Genomic DNA, 16,836 nt, shown 5'->3' with positions numbered 1-16,836 from the left:
TAAAAGTATACATTACACAAATAGCCATGCTACACTAACAACCTCTAGTAAATTATAATATGTTAATATTCTGGTTCTATAAGATACTAAAAGCAGTGCTACGTAGAATATTTTAATGAGAACTGAAAGAAGTAGCATTACTGAGTCAGGTGTGCGTTCGCTGCTGCGAAGTCACTGTGTAAATCCCACATAGTAATGTAAAAGTCAGAGGTGTCGGGTCAGATTTGGTGGGTTTTTTTGGACCCTGTCTTACATATTTATGTATTAACATCTGGCTCAATGTGTATGTGTCATGATGACAATAGTAGTTCCTTTACTTACATCCTCAGAAGACATGTCCTTCACCAAGTTCACTTTCTAAACTCTTTCAATGCACTCACATCAGATTTATCTGCTCATTGAGTTCCGAAGTACAACTAGCGTTACAGTATGTTGCGGTAGTTATTTCACCAGAGAGGTCTCCAAATGCCTAAAACTAATATAGTGCAGCTTTGAAACTGTATAGCTGTATTTTGAAGCAACCTAAAGGTTTATAAACAGGTTTTTTTGTGGTGGGTGGGGGGTTGGGTGTTTCGGGTTCAGGAACACTATATTGGGGTTGGAACGCAAGAGCAGAAACGTTTATATATTGGTTCTGCTCATAGTGAATTTTGCAGTTTCGTTCCTGAGCCCTCAATACAGCAAACATGAAACAACAAGCTGCTTTTGTTAGCTGCAGCAAACTGAAAATATTATTTAAAGACCAGCTATAAAGTCACCGCTGTCCTGTCCTATATACATATATATATATATATATATATATATATATATATATATATATATATATATATATATATATGTATATATATATATATGTATATATATGTATATATATATATATATCCTGTATTATTTGGGCACAGCAGCTGCCCTTTAAATTGCATGAGAATTTCACAATTAATGGACCAATAGAAATGCTCCAAACTTGCTTGGAATAAAATCTCTTTACATTAACTTACATTCAAATTTAAGAAAGTTTTTGACCTCTCCTGTTAACATTTTGGAGATGTTTGGTTTTTTTTTTTGTTTGTTTTTTAATAGCAATGAAGTGCAAAATAGAATTGAGTATAAGTGAGGAGGTCAAAAAAGGAGCAGAGAGTGTAGAATTCATATGCTGTACCGCTAGTTGGTCGCCTGTTCAGTGTGAGTGTGAGAGAGTGTGCAGTAATCCTCGCTGCATGTCACACTGCCCGTCTCTGCTGCTGCGAAGTCCTCCAGCCAGCTGCTGAAGCTGATCTCCGTCCCTGCAGGTGAAAGGAGCATGCTGGGAGACACAAATGGGGCTGCAGATGTAATGAAGGGGTGCTCAGATTGATCATGCACACTTCTCATCTTCTCATAGTGGACAGGGCTAGGTGAAGGGGTGGAGTCTGAATCTTCAATCATGCTGTCAATCTTTAGAGACTCCTCCTCCTGCAGCAGCTCATTCGCGATCCCCGGCAGCATCGCACATCTCTGAAAACATGCAGACACGGGCTGTGACTGAAATGCATCACAGCTAGAGCTTAAAACCTAACCCTAACCCTAGCCCTAATCCTAATCCTAACCTTAACCTTAACCTCAACCCAAAACCTAATCCTAATCCTCATATGTTTTTGACATGTTACTGAGAGTCTGTTGAGTGTTTGTTTCACTCAAAATAAAGTGTCCCCACAAATTGCTACAAAATAATTAGATTTACTCCAAAAAAAGCTGAAATTGACAAAAAACACTTTCCATTGTTCCTTATTTCACTAATAATAATACAGTACTTTCTTTGTACACTCAGAACTTAGTGTATCTGTGGTATGAACAAATTTATTGGTACCCAAAACTTAATTTTGTAGTGCACACTTTGGAAAGAATAACTGAAATCAAGCCCTTCTTACAGCCATGACTACTTTTCTAGTACCTCTCTGTAGAAATTTTTGGCTACTCTTCTTCTGCAGTCTGCTTCAGGTTACCCAGATTTGAAGGGTGCCTTCTCCCAGCTGCTGCTTTGAGATCTCTGGGCCCTACATTGTGCTCCAAGAGTCTTTGGTAATGTCTGGATTTCCTGATGCCATGCACACATTTAAGGCCCCCACTGCCAGAAGCAGCAAAGCAAAGCCAAAACATCTGTGAACCTCCTCCATGTTTGACTATAGGAACTGTGTTCTTTTCTTTAAAGGCCTCATTTTAATTTTCTGTAAACAAAACAATAATGTGCTTTATCAAAAAGATCTATTATGGTCTAATCTGTCCACAGGACATTCTGGCAGAAGGATTTTGGCTTCTTAAGGTAAGTTTTTGCAAATTCCAGTCTGGCTTTTTTATGTCTCTGCATCAGCAGTGGGGTCCTCCTGGTACAGTGCAATGGGCTGCAAACTTCTTGATGATGCATAAAGTGGACACAGGAACATTACAATCTCGGGAGATGTAATGTAAAATTTATTCAGGCTAAAAATATTTGGGTCATCATTAGAAGGCACTGCTTGATGAATAAAGTTGTTAAAGTGGAATTTAAAATTAATTTTGGTTGCTTTCTTATATAACTACATTAACTGATTTTCTGCATTTTATTTCTCTGTGATTTAATGGTGGTTGTTCTTGAGGCTAAACAGTAATTTAACAGGCACTGTCATTAAACACGTGAGGTTTTACTGGCACTCTGGGAAACACTTATTGAAGAATACTCAGTATTCTTCAGTAAGTGTTTTTAAAACAATGAATGTAAACAACAAAAAAAAGAAGTTACAGTAAGTTACATATCCTTTACAGAGAACACATTTCCATTTTTCCACAACATTTTCACAATTACAATTACTGTTTATTTGCTGAATTTAACACATTGAGCTAAAGTTAAGGCCCATTCTATAATTTACTTTTTTTTTTCCTCAATATGGTAAACTCAGCAAATAAATAGAAAGTGTGCACTAAAATTTGCTGGAAAATGCCATATTCAAGTGTGTTATCTGTAAGGATAAGTTGGCTTATTTTCACTTAGAAATTCAAGAAAATGTCATTTGACTGGTGTTGTTCAAACCTTTGCATTCAAATGTATAGGATAAAAATAGGTTGTCAGTATAATTCATATTTTTTTTAACAAGAAAACATTGTGCTAATTATTTTTAAATCATCCAGGTCTACTGTAGCATCTGAGGCTGAGACTAGGGCTACAGACACTCAATCAGAGTATAAATCAGACTCACTTTGAAATCTCTGATGTATGGAGTGGGACTTGGGATCAATACATGCTTCTTCCACCTGGATAAAAGAAACAGAAAAAAAGTACATGAATACATTACTACATTTCTACATTGCCATGAGGAACACTTACCTCTGTTTGTGTGTGTGTGTGTGTCAGAGAGAGAGAGACTCACCTGTAGTATGGGATGTAGGACAGCAGTAGGAATAATACTGGCAGTAGACAGAACACAGCGAACCAAATGCGGGAGAAAGACGAGTCCAGAGTTTCTCCTTCTACATACAAACAAATACATGCTTAAAACACTTTATGTCCAGGCTAATTTACTCACAGGGTCTATGTAACATTACATCTTTGAATTGAGCAAAACAGTACATGATTTCCGTTTTGCAGGTGTGCATTGATGAGTATGTAATTTGGAACATTTCTTCGTAAGAGAGCTCCACTGGTTGTGCATATCTAAATTCAGTAGAATGGTCCATATATGTTTTTTCCACTTTACCAAGTGTTTATAGTATGCAAATTCTCTTTTCTCTTACTGGAGACGGCCCTAGTTGTCCAGTGTACAGCAGGCCCCCAATGACTCCAAACTCCTCTGTAATGCATCTGGTTGGGCGCTGAGCGCACACAGGCCATATAGCTTGTGTGAGACAGAAAACTAGACATTTCCACAACCACATGTGTATCCACTGGATGGACATGAACGACCTGAAAAGCATACATACACTTTATTAGAAACAGCTTACCTTCCACTTACCTGTCACTTTATGAGCTCTGCCTATCTTATAGGTCCACTGAGTAAGTACACAATTACAGACTGTACAATTTATCAGTCATTCTCTACTCTATTCATTTTTGTTCAGTTTCTGGCTACAGGACAGCTGTTGACCAGGTATTATTTGGGTGGTGGATCATTCTCAGCACAGCAGTGACACTAGCTGGGTTTCTATCCACATATTTTTGTGCTTATTATGACATATAGAATAAAAATGACTTGATGGAAACAGCAAATATTGAATAAAAATATATAAAAGATGACTAAGCAGGTGAATCTGTTATCCCTGGCCAATGCTAGGAAACATGGCAGAAGGCAGCAGGTACCAGTGGACTAATGAAGAAATGAACACGTGCCTTATTAAAGCAGAAAACGTATCAGTTATTTTAGTCGGCAAACAGATATAAGGTGTCAGCTGACTTGAAACATATTTGTGGTACAGTAGTGTGTGTGTGGTCCTCGTATGAGTGTCAGACACAGCGGAGAGTTTTACATGCTAGGCTCGTTTGCTAGGTTGAGATTGGCCCACCACCCAAAAACAATATCCAGCCAAGAACGGCTCAAAGGCTAGTCTTGCAGGTCAGCCTTCTGCCTATCTTCAGAGAGTATGGTGTATTTTGATATACCATGGCCAAGAACTGTCTACTTTGAGAGGTAAGGGCCACGACCTACAAAACAACCAATCACAGACAAACACAAACTATGTTTCAACAGATAAGCTATAGTTTCAAACTGAACACCAGCAATGGAGCAACAAGGCAGGGATTTCTGATAAAGTGACTGGTGAGTGAATGTGCATTTAGAAAAAATGCATGTAGGCCCACCTGGCCATTAGCGTGTATGCTGAGTTCGTACTGGAGGTTTTGTATGAGCGATGCGTTTTCCTGGTATCCACTCAGCCAATGAAAAACAACGCGATCAGTCTTCCATAGCAAGGACAGATTCGAGGGAGGAACGGGACGAACTGCAACACACACACACACATACACACACACACAAACACACATATTGGAGTTTATTACAGTATACTGCAATCACTCTTACCAAAAGAGACAGTAGTGTTAAGAGCTTTTTCCCCAAGGCAGCTAAAAACACTACCACTATATAGGCGAAAGTATATGGACACCTGACCAACATGTGTGAGTTTGCTGAACATCCTATTCCAAAACCATGGGCATTAATACGTAGTTGCCCCACTTTTCTCGAAAGAGTCTCCACAAGATCAAAAAAAGTCAAAAGAGTCCACTTGTACCACTTGTACAAGAATCGATGTTCCGCTTCACAATCAACATTCAAGCACATCCCAAAGGTGTTAAGTGGCGTTGAGGTCAGGCTCCATGCAGACCACTGTAATTCGTCCACACCAAACGCGTCAAACCATGTCTTTATGGACCTGTGCACAGAGGCACAGTCATGCTGGAACAGGAAAGGATCTTCGCTAAACTGCTGCCACAAAGTTGGAAGCAACTGTCTAAAATGTCTTTGTATGCTGTAGCATTAACATTACCCTTCACTGGAACTAACAGCCTGAGCCTAAACCCTGAAAAACAGCCTATTATCCCTCCTCCACCAAATTTATTGTTAGCACTATGCATCCCAGTAGGTAGCATTCTCTGAGCATCCACTTAACCCAGATTCCTTCCTCAGACTGCCAGCATGTTTCATCGCTCCATAGCACGTTTCCACTGCTCCAGAGCCCAGTGGCAGCATGTTTAAACCACTCCAGGTGACGCTTGGAGGCTTAGGTGCAGCTGCTTAGTCATGGAAACCCATTTCATGAAGCTCCTGATGCACAGTTCTTGTGCTGAGGTTGCTTCCAGAATTTGGAGTTTGTGTGGTCTCCTGCTTCAAGTGCGTAGCGGGAGGAGGACCTGGCCAATATAAAATACACAATGACCAGATAACCCTGAGTCTGCAACACTAATGGACCACCTCACAAAATCACTTTTGCAAACAATTTGGGAAAGAATCCACCCCTACAAGAAGGGTCTGGCTGCAGACATACACTCTCAGCCTGACGTGTACCGCCAGCCTATTGATGATGTCAGTGCACGCTCTGCCACGCTAGTGTTTTTGTTGGGTTTATGAGGAAAAACAGCGAACCACGTACTGTTGGGCAACAAGAGTTACACTGAACATATATTAATGTGGCCATGCTGAAAATAAGGTAATTAAGTATGGAAACTTTCAAAATAAAACTATGATGATAAGACATGAGTGTCGGGTTTATTAGCAGAAAAAACAAACAAGCTAAACTCCGAAACTCATGAAAGCCATGCTGAAGACGATTAGAACCGTTAGGAATAAAACCTGATGATATTGATTCCTAATGGGTGTTGGCTTGATGGTTGCCATTAGAGACCATTAAAAAAAAACAAACAAATGTCTGGAATCAGTCCCAAAACACCCGATTAAAGGATTTGAATCCTTTTTACTGTGATATCAGCCCTCAGGGAAACACAGAATAGCATTAGTGACTACTGAAAACCACCAGGAACCAACAGACACTTTTAATAGGTTTTATGACTTTTTTGAACAGGGAGGTACATTAAATGTAATCATCTAGCCGTGTTATGGACGGAAAATGGATTAAGTGACGATATAGCTGAGCAGAAGTAGCCAAACGTTAACGTGTTGTTGGGCTGCGTCTGCCATTGTGGCAGAGGGTGCATGTGCACGTGACGTCACTGGGTCTGAGGGTGCATCTGGCTGAGAGTGCATGTCTGCAGCCAGACTCTATTGCTCCCTACACCTCTCTCTTTCATCTCTCCCCCACTACCCTCTGCACATGAGTGCATTGCATTGGTTATAAATTCCTTCAGGTCCTTTCACAAACTGAATCTTAAAAGCCCAGCTTGCTCTCCTGCTCTCTTGCAAACTAAATGACATGCCAACTTTAATCGAATACTAAATCGAATGTATCCCCTTTCCTAATTGATAATATCTGTTAAACCTGTAGGGAATTTTAATAGGTATTTTATGTTTCTTAAACTGTAACCCAATTTCATTCACTTCATTCATGTGAATCATGTTCTAACCTCATATTTGCATTCCACTTTTTTGTTTTTTTCAGAATTCTCATTTTCTTTCCTTAGTAATCATGTTTCTTTTGGAAGCAGGCTTGTTTCAAGTAGCTTTATGCAACCATTGTGTGAAATTAGAGCACTTCAAATATATTAGGTTGTATGTTCATTAGTTTCTGGTTATATTTACCTTTGAAACAGTCATAAATATATATGAAATGACATGCTTATAATGTTCCTTAACTTAATGCTATGCAACCATGCTCAGAAATCTATGTATGTGAAATTATTTTATGGTGAATTTGAGCAATTACTCAGACAAAAAGATTGCATATTCATTTGGAAATTGAACGCAAAACCCTGGCACAGAAGTTTGCTACAGCGGCCTGGTGTGAAACTGCGGCCTGACTTTTCCAGCCACTGCTGAAGAACTGGAAAAGTCTGCCATCTTCACAAGACATCGACACAAGCCAGCTGACATTCACCACGCTCATTTGTCCTGGCCAGTTTTTGTGGTGTCTGGGGTAACGCCCCTATGGACTATGTGACCCAAAGACCCTCTTCTAACCAGCACACAGACCTGTGACTTTCCTCCCCAAGCTTTAAGGCTCTAAGGCACTCTCACTTCTGTAGCTATATGACTCAGTCTCAATGCTGTGTTACTCTGCCCCCTCTCCCCTTACTTTAAACCTAGATCAGTTACTACACTACCATTTATAGTCCATTCTGTATACTGCTCGAGCCCCATAAAATAGCTATTTCTGAGTTTCAGCTAACTACAGTATTTTCATCCAGCGAATCTCATGTCTCTAGTTTCTCTTTGCAAACCTATTAATCTATCATTTAGAGCTTATTTACCTGGTTATTAATAAATGACCCTTTATTTAAGTTATCACTTGTTTGGTTGTGTGAGGAATGTGTATCACAATCCGATTAATCGATCACTGGCTAAAAGTAAGTTATGTTTACGGTATAAGTGGGAAACAGGTGAATTAAGCAGCAGTTAATCGCTACACATCCTTCCTCTTGTTGTACCATGTGGATGTTACAAATGAGTTCTTTGCGAAATCCATTTGAAATGTAGTCCTGCTAAACTGATATTTATTTAATAATGCTTAGATTTTTTTGAATAAGCAGAAAGTATGTATCATTAAGCTAATAATTTCAAAAATGTTAATAAGGTTGAATTGGAATGATGACAGTTTAGGTTGTTGATTACCACTTGGGGTCAACATCAGTCATTTTGGTTTATTATCATCAAACAAATCCTTTTCCTGCTCGGAATTTAAATTTTGGAGGTAAACAGTTGTGTTAAAATATATTAGCTTTTCCCCGCTAGTATTCCTTGTTGTGTGGGAATGTTTGAAAAGTGGAACCAATGTTTCATACCTTGAGCTGCAGACATGAATCACACAAATGCCAGCTGCCTCCTTGTTGGGTAGATGCATTGCGTTGGCCAGATTCATTTTAATAATGTTCAGCTCCACTCAACTTTTAGACACTATGCATCCCCCAGACTCAATGCACCAGACCCATCATGCACTGCGCGGCCACGCTTGACGGAACCAATGCTTTTCATTAAAAAACAAATTGGATACGTTGCAGTGTGTTGGCATGCCAGAGCAGTGTAAATGCAGCGTCAGTGTGTCTACACACTAGAAGTTGAGGCAGTGTCAGAAATGCAGTCCTCCAGTGTATTTCAGTTATGATGCTGTGTTAGCTCAGACTAGAAATGTGCCTGTATGCAGTGAAAAGACGCATCGCCGAGCATTGAAAAAGTTAAAACCATTCCAACTTTTGCTGCAACAGATTCTGATGTTGAGGCACATCAACTAATCGAAACGTGTAGGCAGAAGATGGATGAAAATCCAAGATGGAGGACAGTATTAACGCTGTGGACCCTTTTCCTGTTCTATGTGACTTCATTGCCATCGCGGCTATTGTCTGTTTGGCTCTGTATAGGGCCATCGCCAAAATGTGCTTTCAGTGTCCCATATTTCTTTGTTTCTGGCCCAAATGTTTTGTTTCCCACTGGATGTCAAACTGTACATGCCTTCTAGACAGACAAGATCTACATGCGTTTATGCCTACCACTCCTTGTGTTGTCTAGTGTGTAGATACCCTTACGGTTACCCGGGGCAGATCTAGCAGGGCTAATATGACCCATTCTAGTGCCACAGTTTGTCCATAGAGGTTGCATTGCTATGTGCTTCATTTTATACATCTGTTAGCAAAGAGTGTGGCTGAAACACCTGAACTCTATAATTAGGTGGGGTGTTAGCCATGTATTGTATCTATGCAGGGATTTAACCCCCAGTTGCCAAAGCCATTACTCACTACACCATTTAATTATTGTGTAAGATTTAGTTATCTATGAGTGTGACAGAGTCTCTAAAATGTTATACAATATACAATATAATATACAATATATAAAAACTGGGTGTAGCAAATTATTAACACAGTTATTATTAACTTTATATTTAGTTGTTGTTAAAGATAACCACAGTATGGATTGTGATGCTTTCTCGAAGAGATTATCAGTGTTTTTATTGATGGGATTTCCAGTGTTGTGTTGATGTGTGACAGGCAGCCTGTAGTGCACCAGAGGGGTGTTAAAGTGCTATGACTCTTGTAGAACCCAAGCCAAAACACAAACACTATTTCAGAGGATAAGCTGAGCCTCACTGAAACTGATCTTTGAGAATGGAGAGGGCGATATAACACACAATTGTCATACATGTGTTTCTAAGAGTGCACTTGTACAGTCTGAGGGCAAAAGGGCAGCATCATGTTTTGAGTCCGAAGAATCCGACCCAAACCTTATCAAGTTTCGATTCTTAAACTGACCCGAGCTAAACAAAATTCTGGTGGTGACACTGATAGCCTCATTAGATAATGGATTAAAAATATATTATATAATATAATGTAATAAAATAATCAGAATAAGTGTAAATTCTTCTTCAAAGAATTTATTCATCAAGCAATGCTTTTGAACAACATCCCTTTATCTGTTTAATCCTAAAACTGTATTTCTTTACATAAAACCTGTTATATAACATACAATTTAAAATGCTTTACAAACAAATTAAGCATCTTTTTGACTAAACTAAACTGTATTCCTCTGAATCAGTTCATTGTTTATTTCCCTTTTCTCATAAATGTGGGCCTTATGGTGCTAAATTCTGTCAACAACATGATGAGAGATTCAATGAGAGAGGTAGAGAAGAAGAATTAATTAAAGAGAAAAAACGTAAGCGGAGAAAGTTCAGGGTGAAATCTATTAAAAATGAGAGGCAGGGAGTGGAAACCTAAACGTGACTGGAGCCTGACACATATTTGGGAAAGAACGTCTGAACTTAACAAGAGCACTCGAATCCCGTCATGTTTGGACAAATATTTTAGTGTGTGATTTTATTTAAGGTTTTACATACTACACCGCACTATATCCAATGAAACCAGACTAATTATGCTCTCTTTGTAATGAAACATTGTCCTTTAAAGCAGCACTATGTAAGTTTTTTGTCAAGCCTGAAAGAGCTGGTCCATGTTCTTTAAAGCTGCACTATGTATGATTTTTTTTAAAGCTGAATACAGCAGCATCACTGAATCAGAGAAAAAAAGAAAAAAAAGACCACACCCCAGACAGCAAGCATATATCAGTCTGCTGGCTTGACAAGGTTGGCACCCCGCTGACTGTTTGCCACTGCTGGTCCGCCCTCGAACCACCCAGATTACTGTTCTACATACAAGCTTGAACTTGTTTTAATCTCCTTAAAGAAATTTTAAATGCACCAAGCCTTTTATTTTGGAAAATAAACTAAGACAAGTCTTTTCTAAGACAAACTTTTTCTCTCAAACTGAGAAAAAAAATTATGACTAGGCCTGATATAAAATGATTTTATAAAAAATGTTGTTGCTGACACTGTGCTAGATTAAAATTTGTTTACTAAACTAATTTACAAAGTATAACTAAAGAAAGGAAGGAGGGAAAAATAAGTAAATTGGACTGTAAGTGGAAAATGAGCGATGATAAGGGGAATTTTGTCTAATACTCTGTTTAACCACCAGTGGGCCGCCTAGACAATGCTGAGCAAAATGCCAGTGGACTGCTAGCCATCAGCGGGCCAACAGTGGCCCAATATCCTCTTGCTATCAGGGACACAAAAAAATCTGGCTCAATGTTTACATCTTAAATACAAAATCAACATTATACTGATGAAGATATGATGACAGTACTAGATAATACACTCATCCTCAGAACACACTTCCCTTACCAAGGTTTGATCACCAAATCTTACATAGTGTAGCTATGAAAACTGACAATATCAATGATCTCCTCAGAAAAGCATATTACGACATATTTTATCATGATAGCTATAAATATTGTCATAATGCCCGTCTCTAGTGTGTGTGTGTGCGTGTGTGTGCTCTTACTGTGTTTAACTGGTTTATAGATCTCCTCCAGTACTGCCGAGCTGCTGTTGCCATGGTAACTGGAGTTCAGAGAAATCTGGAAGAAGTCTGTGTCGGTGAACGTGTACTCAACCAGCAGAGTCAAATCCAGCTCACACACCCACGAGTGTGCTTGTGTTTTTAACACACACTGATAGGGCTCCCTGTATTATGTCACACACACACACACACACACACACACACACACACACATATTAATTTGTTTACTCTCTTCTCTCTCACACACACTTATTGACTGTGCATTTACTCCTGGCTGGTACAGACCAGCTAGAGTGTCAAAACAAACAGAACTAGAGCCTCATTTGAATGTATTTGAATATGCATGAGGTTAATGAATAATAAATGTCTGCAGTGCTGTAACCTGTAGTTGTCGTTGAACTCCAGCCAGGAGGTGGCGCCGTGGGGCAACAGATCAGAGGACACATTTAGCACACAGGTGATGGTGAAGAGATAATCGTTCAAACACTCCAGGCTGTAGTTACCTCCTGCACACATACACACACACACACACACAAACACATACAAATAAGTTTGTTTTCCTGTCTGGGTGGGACATTTTCTCTGCCTTTTGTATGACTATGTAAATACGGCTGTGCTACACCTAACCCAGCACTGACTGTAACCTCACACTGTAAAAAAACTCAGGTGATCTTAAAGTTATAAGGCAACTGATTGTAAAGCTTTTTTGAATGAAAATATGTTTTAGTAGTACATCTCAGTTAATACAGTGTAAAAGACCCACATCACAGGAAATCACATTTTCCTCTCTTTTTTGCAATAAGCGTTTGATGCAGCATGTAAACATTGCAAAAATATACTGTTTGCTGGAGCCAAGTATAAATATTAAGTTACAAAAACGGTCTGTTTTGAATTAATTGTTCTTGTGATGTCACAAAAACCAACACGTTTACATTTATCTGCCTATTTATCTGCCATTCATGATGGAGTTGGAAAGAGGATTTCAGCCTGGACTGCTTTCTGAATGAGGCAGCCAATAAAAAGGATTATTTACAAAACAAAGGTCATTTTCATATATCTGTTACAAAAACAGCCTGTTTAATTCTAAGTGATAACAATAGGTTGGAAAATGATCATGCAGAAATGAATTATTTACTTTTTTTTTGGTATTTTGTGTTTTTAGGTTATTAGCTCAAATGCCACAGTCCCACAATGTCAGGTCTCTCAGAGTAGGAAACCCCACTCTTCCATCCAGGGGTGTCAGACCAAGGGTAATGGTGGACCTGACTAACCAGAGCCTTGCCTGGATGGGGGCCCTCCAAAAGCCTCACAAATAAATTGAATTTGGTTTCTAATTTTGATGCTTTCTGTTATTACAGAAAGTATATAATAATTTCCATGATAAGATCTGCTTATCTGCCCGTTTCCTTTCTCTGCTTATCTGCCTGCTTCCTGCCCCCCTCCTTGTCCTCCCTGCCTCAAAAGTTAAAGTGGTTTGATCCTCGGTGCGCAAATGTATTGTGTAAATAGCGTGGCTAAAAAGAGAAGTCAGTGGTTTTCGCCAATTCTCAAACCAAAATAAAAGAAAAACCAAAATCAGGATTTTAGAAGCACAAGGAGCACAGAGAATGAGAGAAAAAGCTGAAAGAGGGCAGAAAGACAACTGCTGACAAGTTATTTTCAGAAACAGGTGAGCCTAAAGTGCCGAACTAAATATGTTGACGTAAGCTAGCTTGCTAACTAGCGATTAGCTGGTAAGCAGTCATTCATATCAAGCACAAGCTGATAAAGAAGCAGGTTTTAATTCAATACAGCTAGTAAACATTTATAGTTTATAATAGTTACTTTAACAGACAGTGTTTTTTGTGATCATAAGAGAAGTTTAGCCTCAGCCCAGCAGCTCATTAGTAAAACTCACTCTGTTAGTCTCAGAAGTCACTGAGGGAGAGAGAACAGCGCCTCTTTCTTTACTGATGTCGCTTAATGAGATGAGGTGAGCTGAGCAAAGCAAGTAGCTAACGGGTGTTCCAACCAACTTACAATCAGCCATTTGTTGAGCAGTTTAAGTGAAAATGACGGTAAATATATTAACATATTTTTACTTTTGTTTTTCTCTTTTAAATTTCCCTTTAAGTACATTGGTTGACTTGAACAGAAACTAAATTTAAGTCCCTTTGTGAACTACAGCAAGACTGATGATTCAACGCTGCAAAAACTGGTAACTTGGCAAATGAAAGTATCTTAAATCTAATATTACTCATTTTGAGTAATGGTAACTTTTTGTGGTAACTTTATTGATAATTTAACTCTATTCAAGACATTTATATCTGTTCTGGGTGATTTTAGTGAGTCAGATTATCTCAGTATATTGGCAGATATTTTGCTGGTTTTAAGAAACATGCTTGAAACCAGCAAAATTATCTGCAACACAGTGAGATGATATTACTTGAAAAATTACATCAGCCAAGTAAGAATGCCTACAAATAATGAAATAATGAAAATGAAATAATCTTAAAATAAGTTTACAACAATCTCAGAATGAGGATTATTAGATATTTTGACTAGATGTAATATTTTTTGCAGTGAAAGCACAAAGCCTTATTGATTGTTAACTGTTTTACCCTTCAATGCATATCAACCAGCCTCATAAAGAAATACAACATAATAAACACATTTTTTTTTCTTTACTTGATTTTTTTTTCACAGATTTGGTGCTATGCCTCTGCTCCCTCCCACAAACTGGGACATCATGTGATGGGGGAGTCTTAACCTGCAGGTGGAATTTAGCAGTGAACAAACTGAGGGGGGAGGAGGAAAGTAGAAAACATCATTTTTTTTAGATCTACTTAAACTATATTGCTGACCTAACTGAGATGCAGTTTGTCTAAACTAAGCTGAGATAACTCAAAATTGCTGTGAAATCTGTTGCCTTATGATACTAAATTAACCAGACTTATTTCTTTTAACAGTGCAGAAACCAAAGGCCTCTTTGGCCTCTTTTACTTATTCTGATAAAAAAGCTGCATTTAAAAGAATATTTGGCAAGCAGCCAGCTCTACCCACAGTGAAAAAATCTTCCTGTTTTTTTGGGGGGTTTTTTTGTTTCCTGTCATGTTAAGAACATTTCGTGGCAGTGAAGATCTAAATAGATGGCCACATACACTGAGTGAAATTTTCAGAATGTTCCTAATTGTAAAATTGTAAATGAGGAAATGGTCAGAAATCTTGATGTTCCTTACCCAAAGGCATTAGGTTTCCCCAAAGGTGTGAAAAGCGGACAAATGAGAGGCATAAGAAGACAAATCTCATCTTTCCCTGTGAAAAGAGACACACATGTAGCTTCATTGAAAACAAAAACTATAACTGTTCTAAAAAAAGAAGAAAACATTAGTCATGTGTTGACACTATTCTTCCACTAGCATTACCTACAATGCTTTAGTTTCAGGTAAAGTAAGTTTGATTTGACCTCAGATGGTTGGGTTACTTCGGGATGGACACTGGAGAATTGATCCATTAATTTGTGACTTTTCCTTTTCCCGATTCACGCATAAAAATATTGATAGGTTTAATTTGATCCTGTATTTTTACCATTTATTTTTTACCTTGTATTTATTAACCAGAGATGAGGACTCAGCGGCTCAAACTCGTCACACTTCGCATGTTGACTGACTCGTGACTCGATTCAGACTCACCCTTAACTGACTCATGACTGGAGATTAAAGATCCGTTTCTAATCCCCACACCACCCACTGTATCACTCATTCTTACTGTTACCACTTTTGATTACTGACACTTTTCTATCCATTTAGTTTAGCTGAGAAGGCAAGTCAGTGTGTATATATATATATATATATATATATATATATATATATATATATATATATATATATATAAAACAATATTTTGATAAGACACATGGAAAAAACTGCTGTAATTTTTACTTCATTCACATTGTTACTTGCTGTTACTGGTTGGCACTTTTTTCATGTAATTCTTCACGTAATATGTTTCTTGGATAATTTGCTTTTGTTTAAATTAAGTTCTGCAATTCTTAACTTTTTTCTTTTCTCTGTCTTCACCTGGTTCAGTCCACTGTTGCTCCCACAATCCCTCGAGCAGGAGTCCAGTAAAACACTGATGCTAAGCTTATTACTCGCAAACATGTCCACTACTGAGGAGATCATTAATTTGATCATTCCTCAAAGGAGCTCATTAACACTGAGATTAATAACTGATCAACATACTGATTTATCAGTCTACTCAGGCTTTAGTAGAGCTCAGTAATGCTAAGATTAATAACCGATCATCACATTGGTTTATCAGTCCACTCAGGCTTTAGTAGAGCTCTGTAATGCTAAGATTAATAACTGATCATCACATTGATTTATCAGTCTACTAAGGCTTTAGTAGAGCTCTGTAATGCTAAGATTAATAACTGATCATCACATTGGTTTATCAGTCTACTAAGGCTTTAGTAGAGCTCAGTAACACTGAGATTAATAACTAATCATCATATTGATTTATCAGTCTACTCAGGCTTTAGTAGAGCTCAGTAACACTGAGATTGATACTAATCATCATATTGATTTATCAGTCTACTGATACTAGTGCTTGTAAAGAAGCTGTTAGTTAAGGTCCTCTGTAGAGCTTATCATGTTTGCTATATGCCATGTGCTGATTTTAAAATAGTTAATAAACAAGCATTGATGGTGTTTCTTTTAAAGATTTATTATTATTTAGGGGTAAGTATTCTGAAAGTGTTTTATACATGCACAAAGTGACTGTATTCTGAATACTGCCTTTAAAAAATATAACTTGGGCTGAATACAGGTACTTAATTTCTGTATTCTGAATACGTATTCCCAACAGTTGGATTCCATTACATCCCTTAGAATATTCACAAGTGATATGTGTTAATAAAAGATTTGTTAGAGATTATTTTAATAAATATGTCACACTTCGCATATACTTGGTCGCATGTTGACTGACTGGTGACTCGATTCAGACTCTCCCTTAACTGACTCATGACTGGAGATTAAAGACCTGTTTCAAATCCCCACACCGCCCACTGCATCACTCATTCTGTTACCACTGCTTACGCTGAGTTTGTGAAATCTCTGTTAACACGATCACTGAAATGAAAAGCGTGACTGTCTGCGTCGCTCTCACCATGCAGCAGCAGGGTTAAAATTAAAAATGTGCTTATAATATTACAAGCTGACAGCAGTGCAACGATATCACATTATTTACTTTTTTTACCACAAACGTGTATGATAATGAAAACAAAATGAACTCTATTAACAAATTGCATATGTTCACTAATGACTCCTGCGCTTCCTTAAACATCCTCCCCCGAAATTAACTGTCCGATTAGGAAGTAAATTAAAAAAAATTTCACCCCC

At 38.1% G+C, this 16,836-nt stretch overlaps 1 protein-coding gene across 2 annotated transcripts in view; it reads right to left on the bottom strand.

Annotated features, from left to right (window-relative positions):
* Positions 1-881: 881 nt before the first annotated feature.
* The window catches only part of LOC118822311 (interleukin-21 receptor), a 29,360-nt gene continuing 13,405 nt past the window's right edge, over positions 882-16,836 (bottom strand). For both annotated transcript variants that reach the window (XM_036591281.1, XM_036591290.1), the window contains exons 2-9: positions 14,674-14,749; positions 11,838-11,961; positions 11,438-11,619; positions 4,805-4,944; positions 3,745-3,913; positions 3,381-3,480; positions 3,210-3,264; positions 882-1,494 (exon numbers count right to left, since the gene is read on the bottom strand). In XM_036591281.1, the coding sequence (XP_036447174.1) occupies positions 1,162-1,494; positions 3,210-3,264; positions 3,381-3,480; positions 3,745-3,913; positions 4,805-4,944; positions 11,438-11,619; positions 11,838-11,961; positions 14,674-14,749 (1,179 nt within the window). In that variant the 3' untranslated portion in view covers positions 882-1,161. The remainder of the gene's footprint in view (positions 1,495-3,209; positions 3,265-3,380; positions 3,481-3,744; positions 3,914-4,804; positions 4,945-11,437; positions 11,620-11,837; positions 11,962-14,673; positions 14,750-16,836) is intronic.

This window comes from Colossoma macropomum, unplaced genomic scaffold, assembly GCF_904425465.1.
Source record: "Colossoma macropomum unplaced genomic scaffold, Colossoma_macropomum, whole genome shotgun sequence".
In the NCBI taxonomy this organism is placed as follows: domain Eukaryota; kingdom Metazoa; phylum Chordata; class Actinopteri; order Characiformes; family Serrasalmidae; genus Colossoma; species Colossoma macropomum.
The sequence above is the reverse complement of the archived record's forward strand: the minus strand, read 5'-3'. Positions and strand labels throughout refer to the sequence as shown.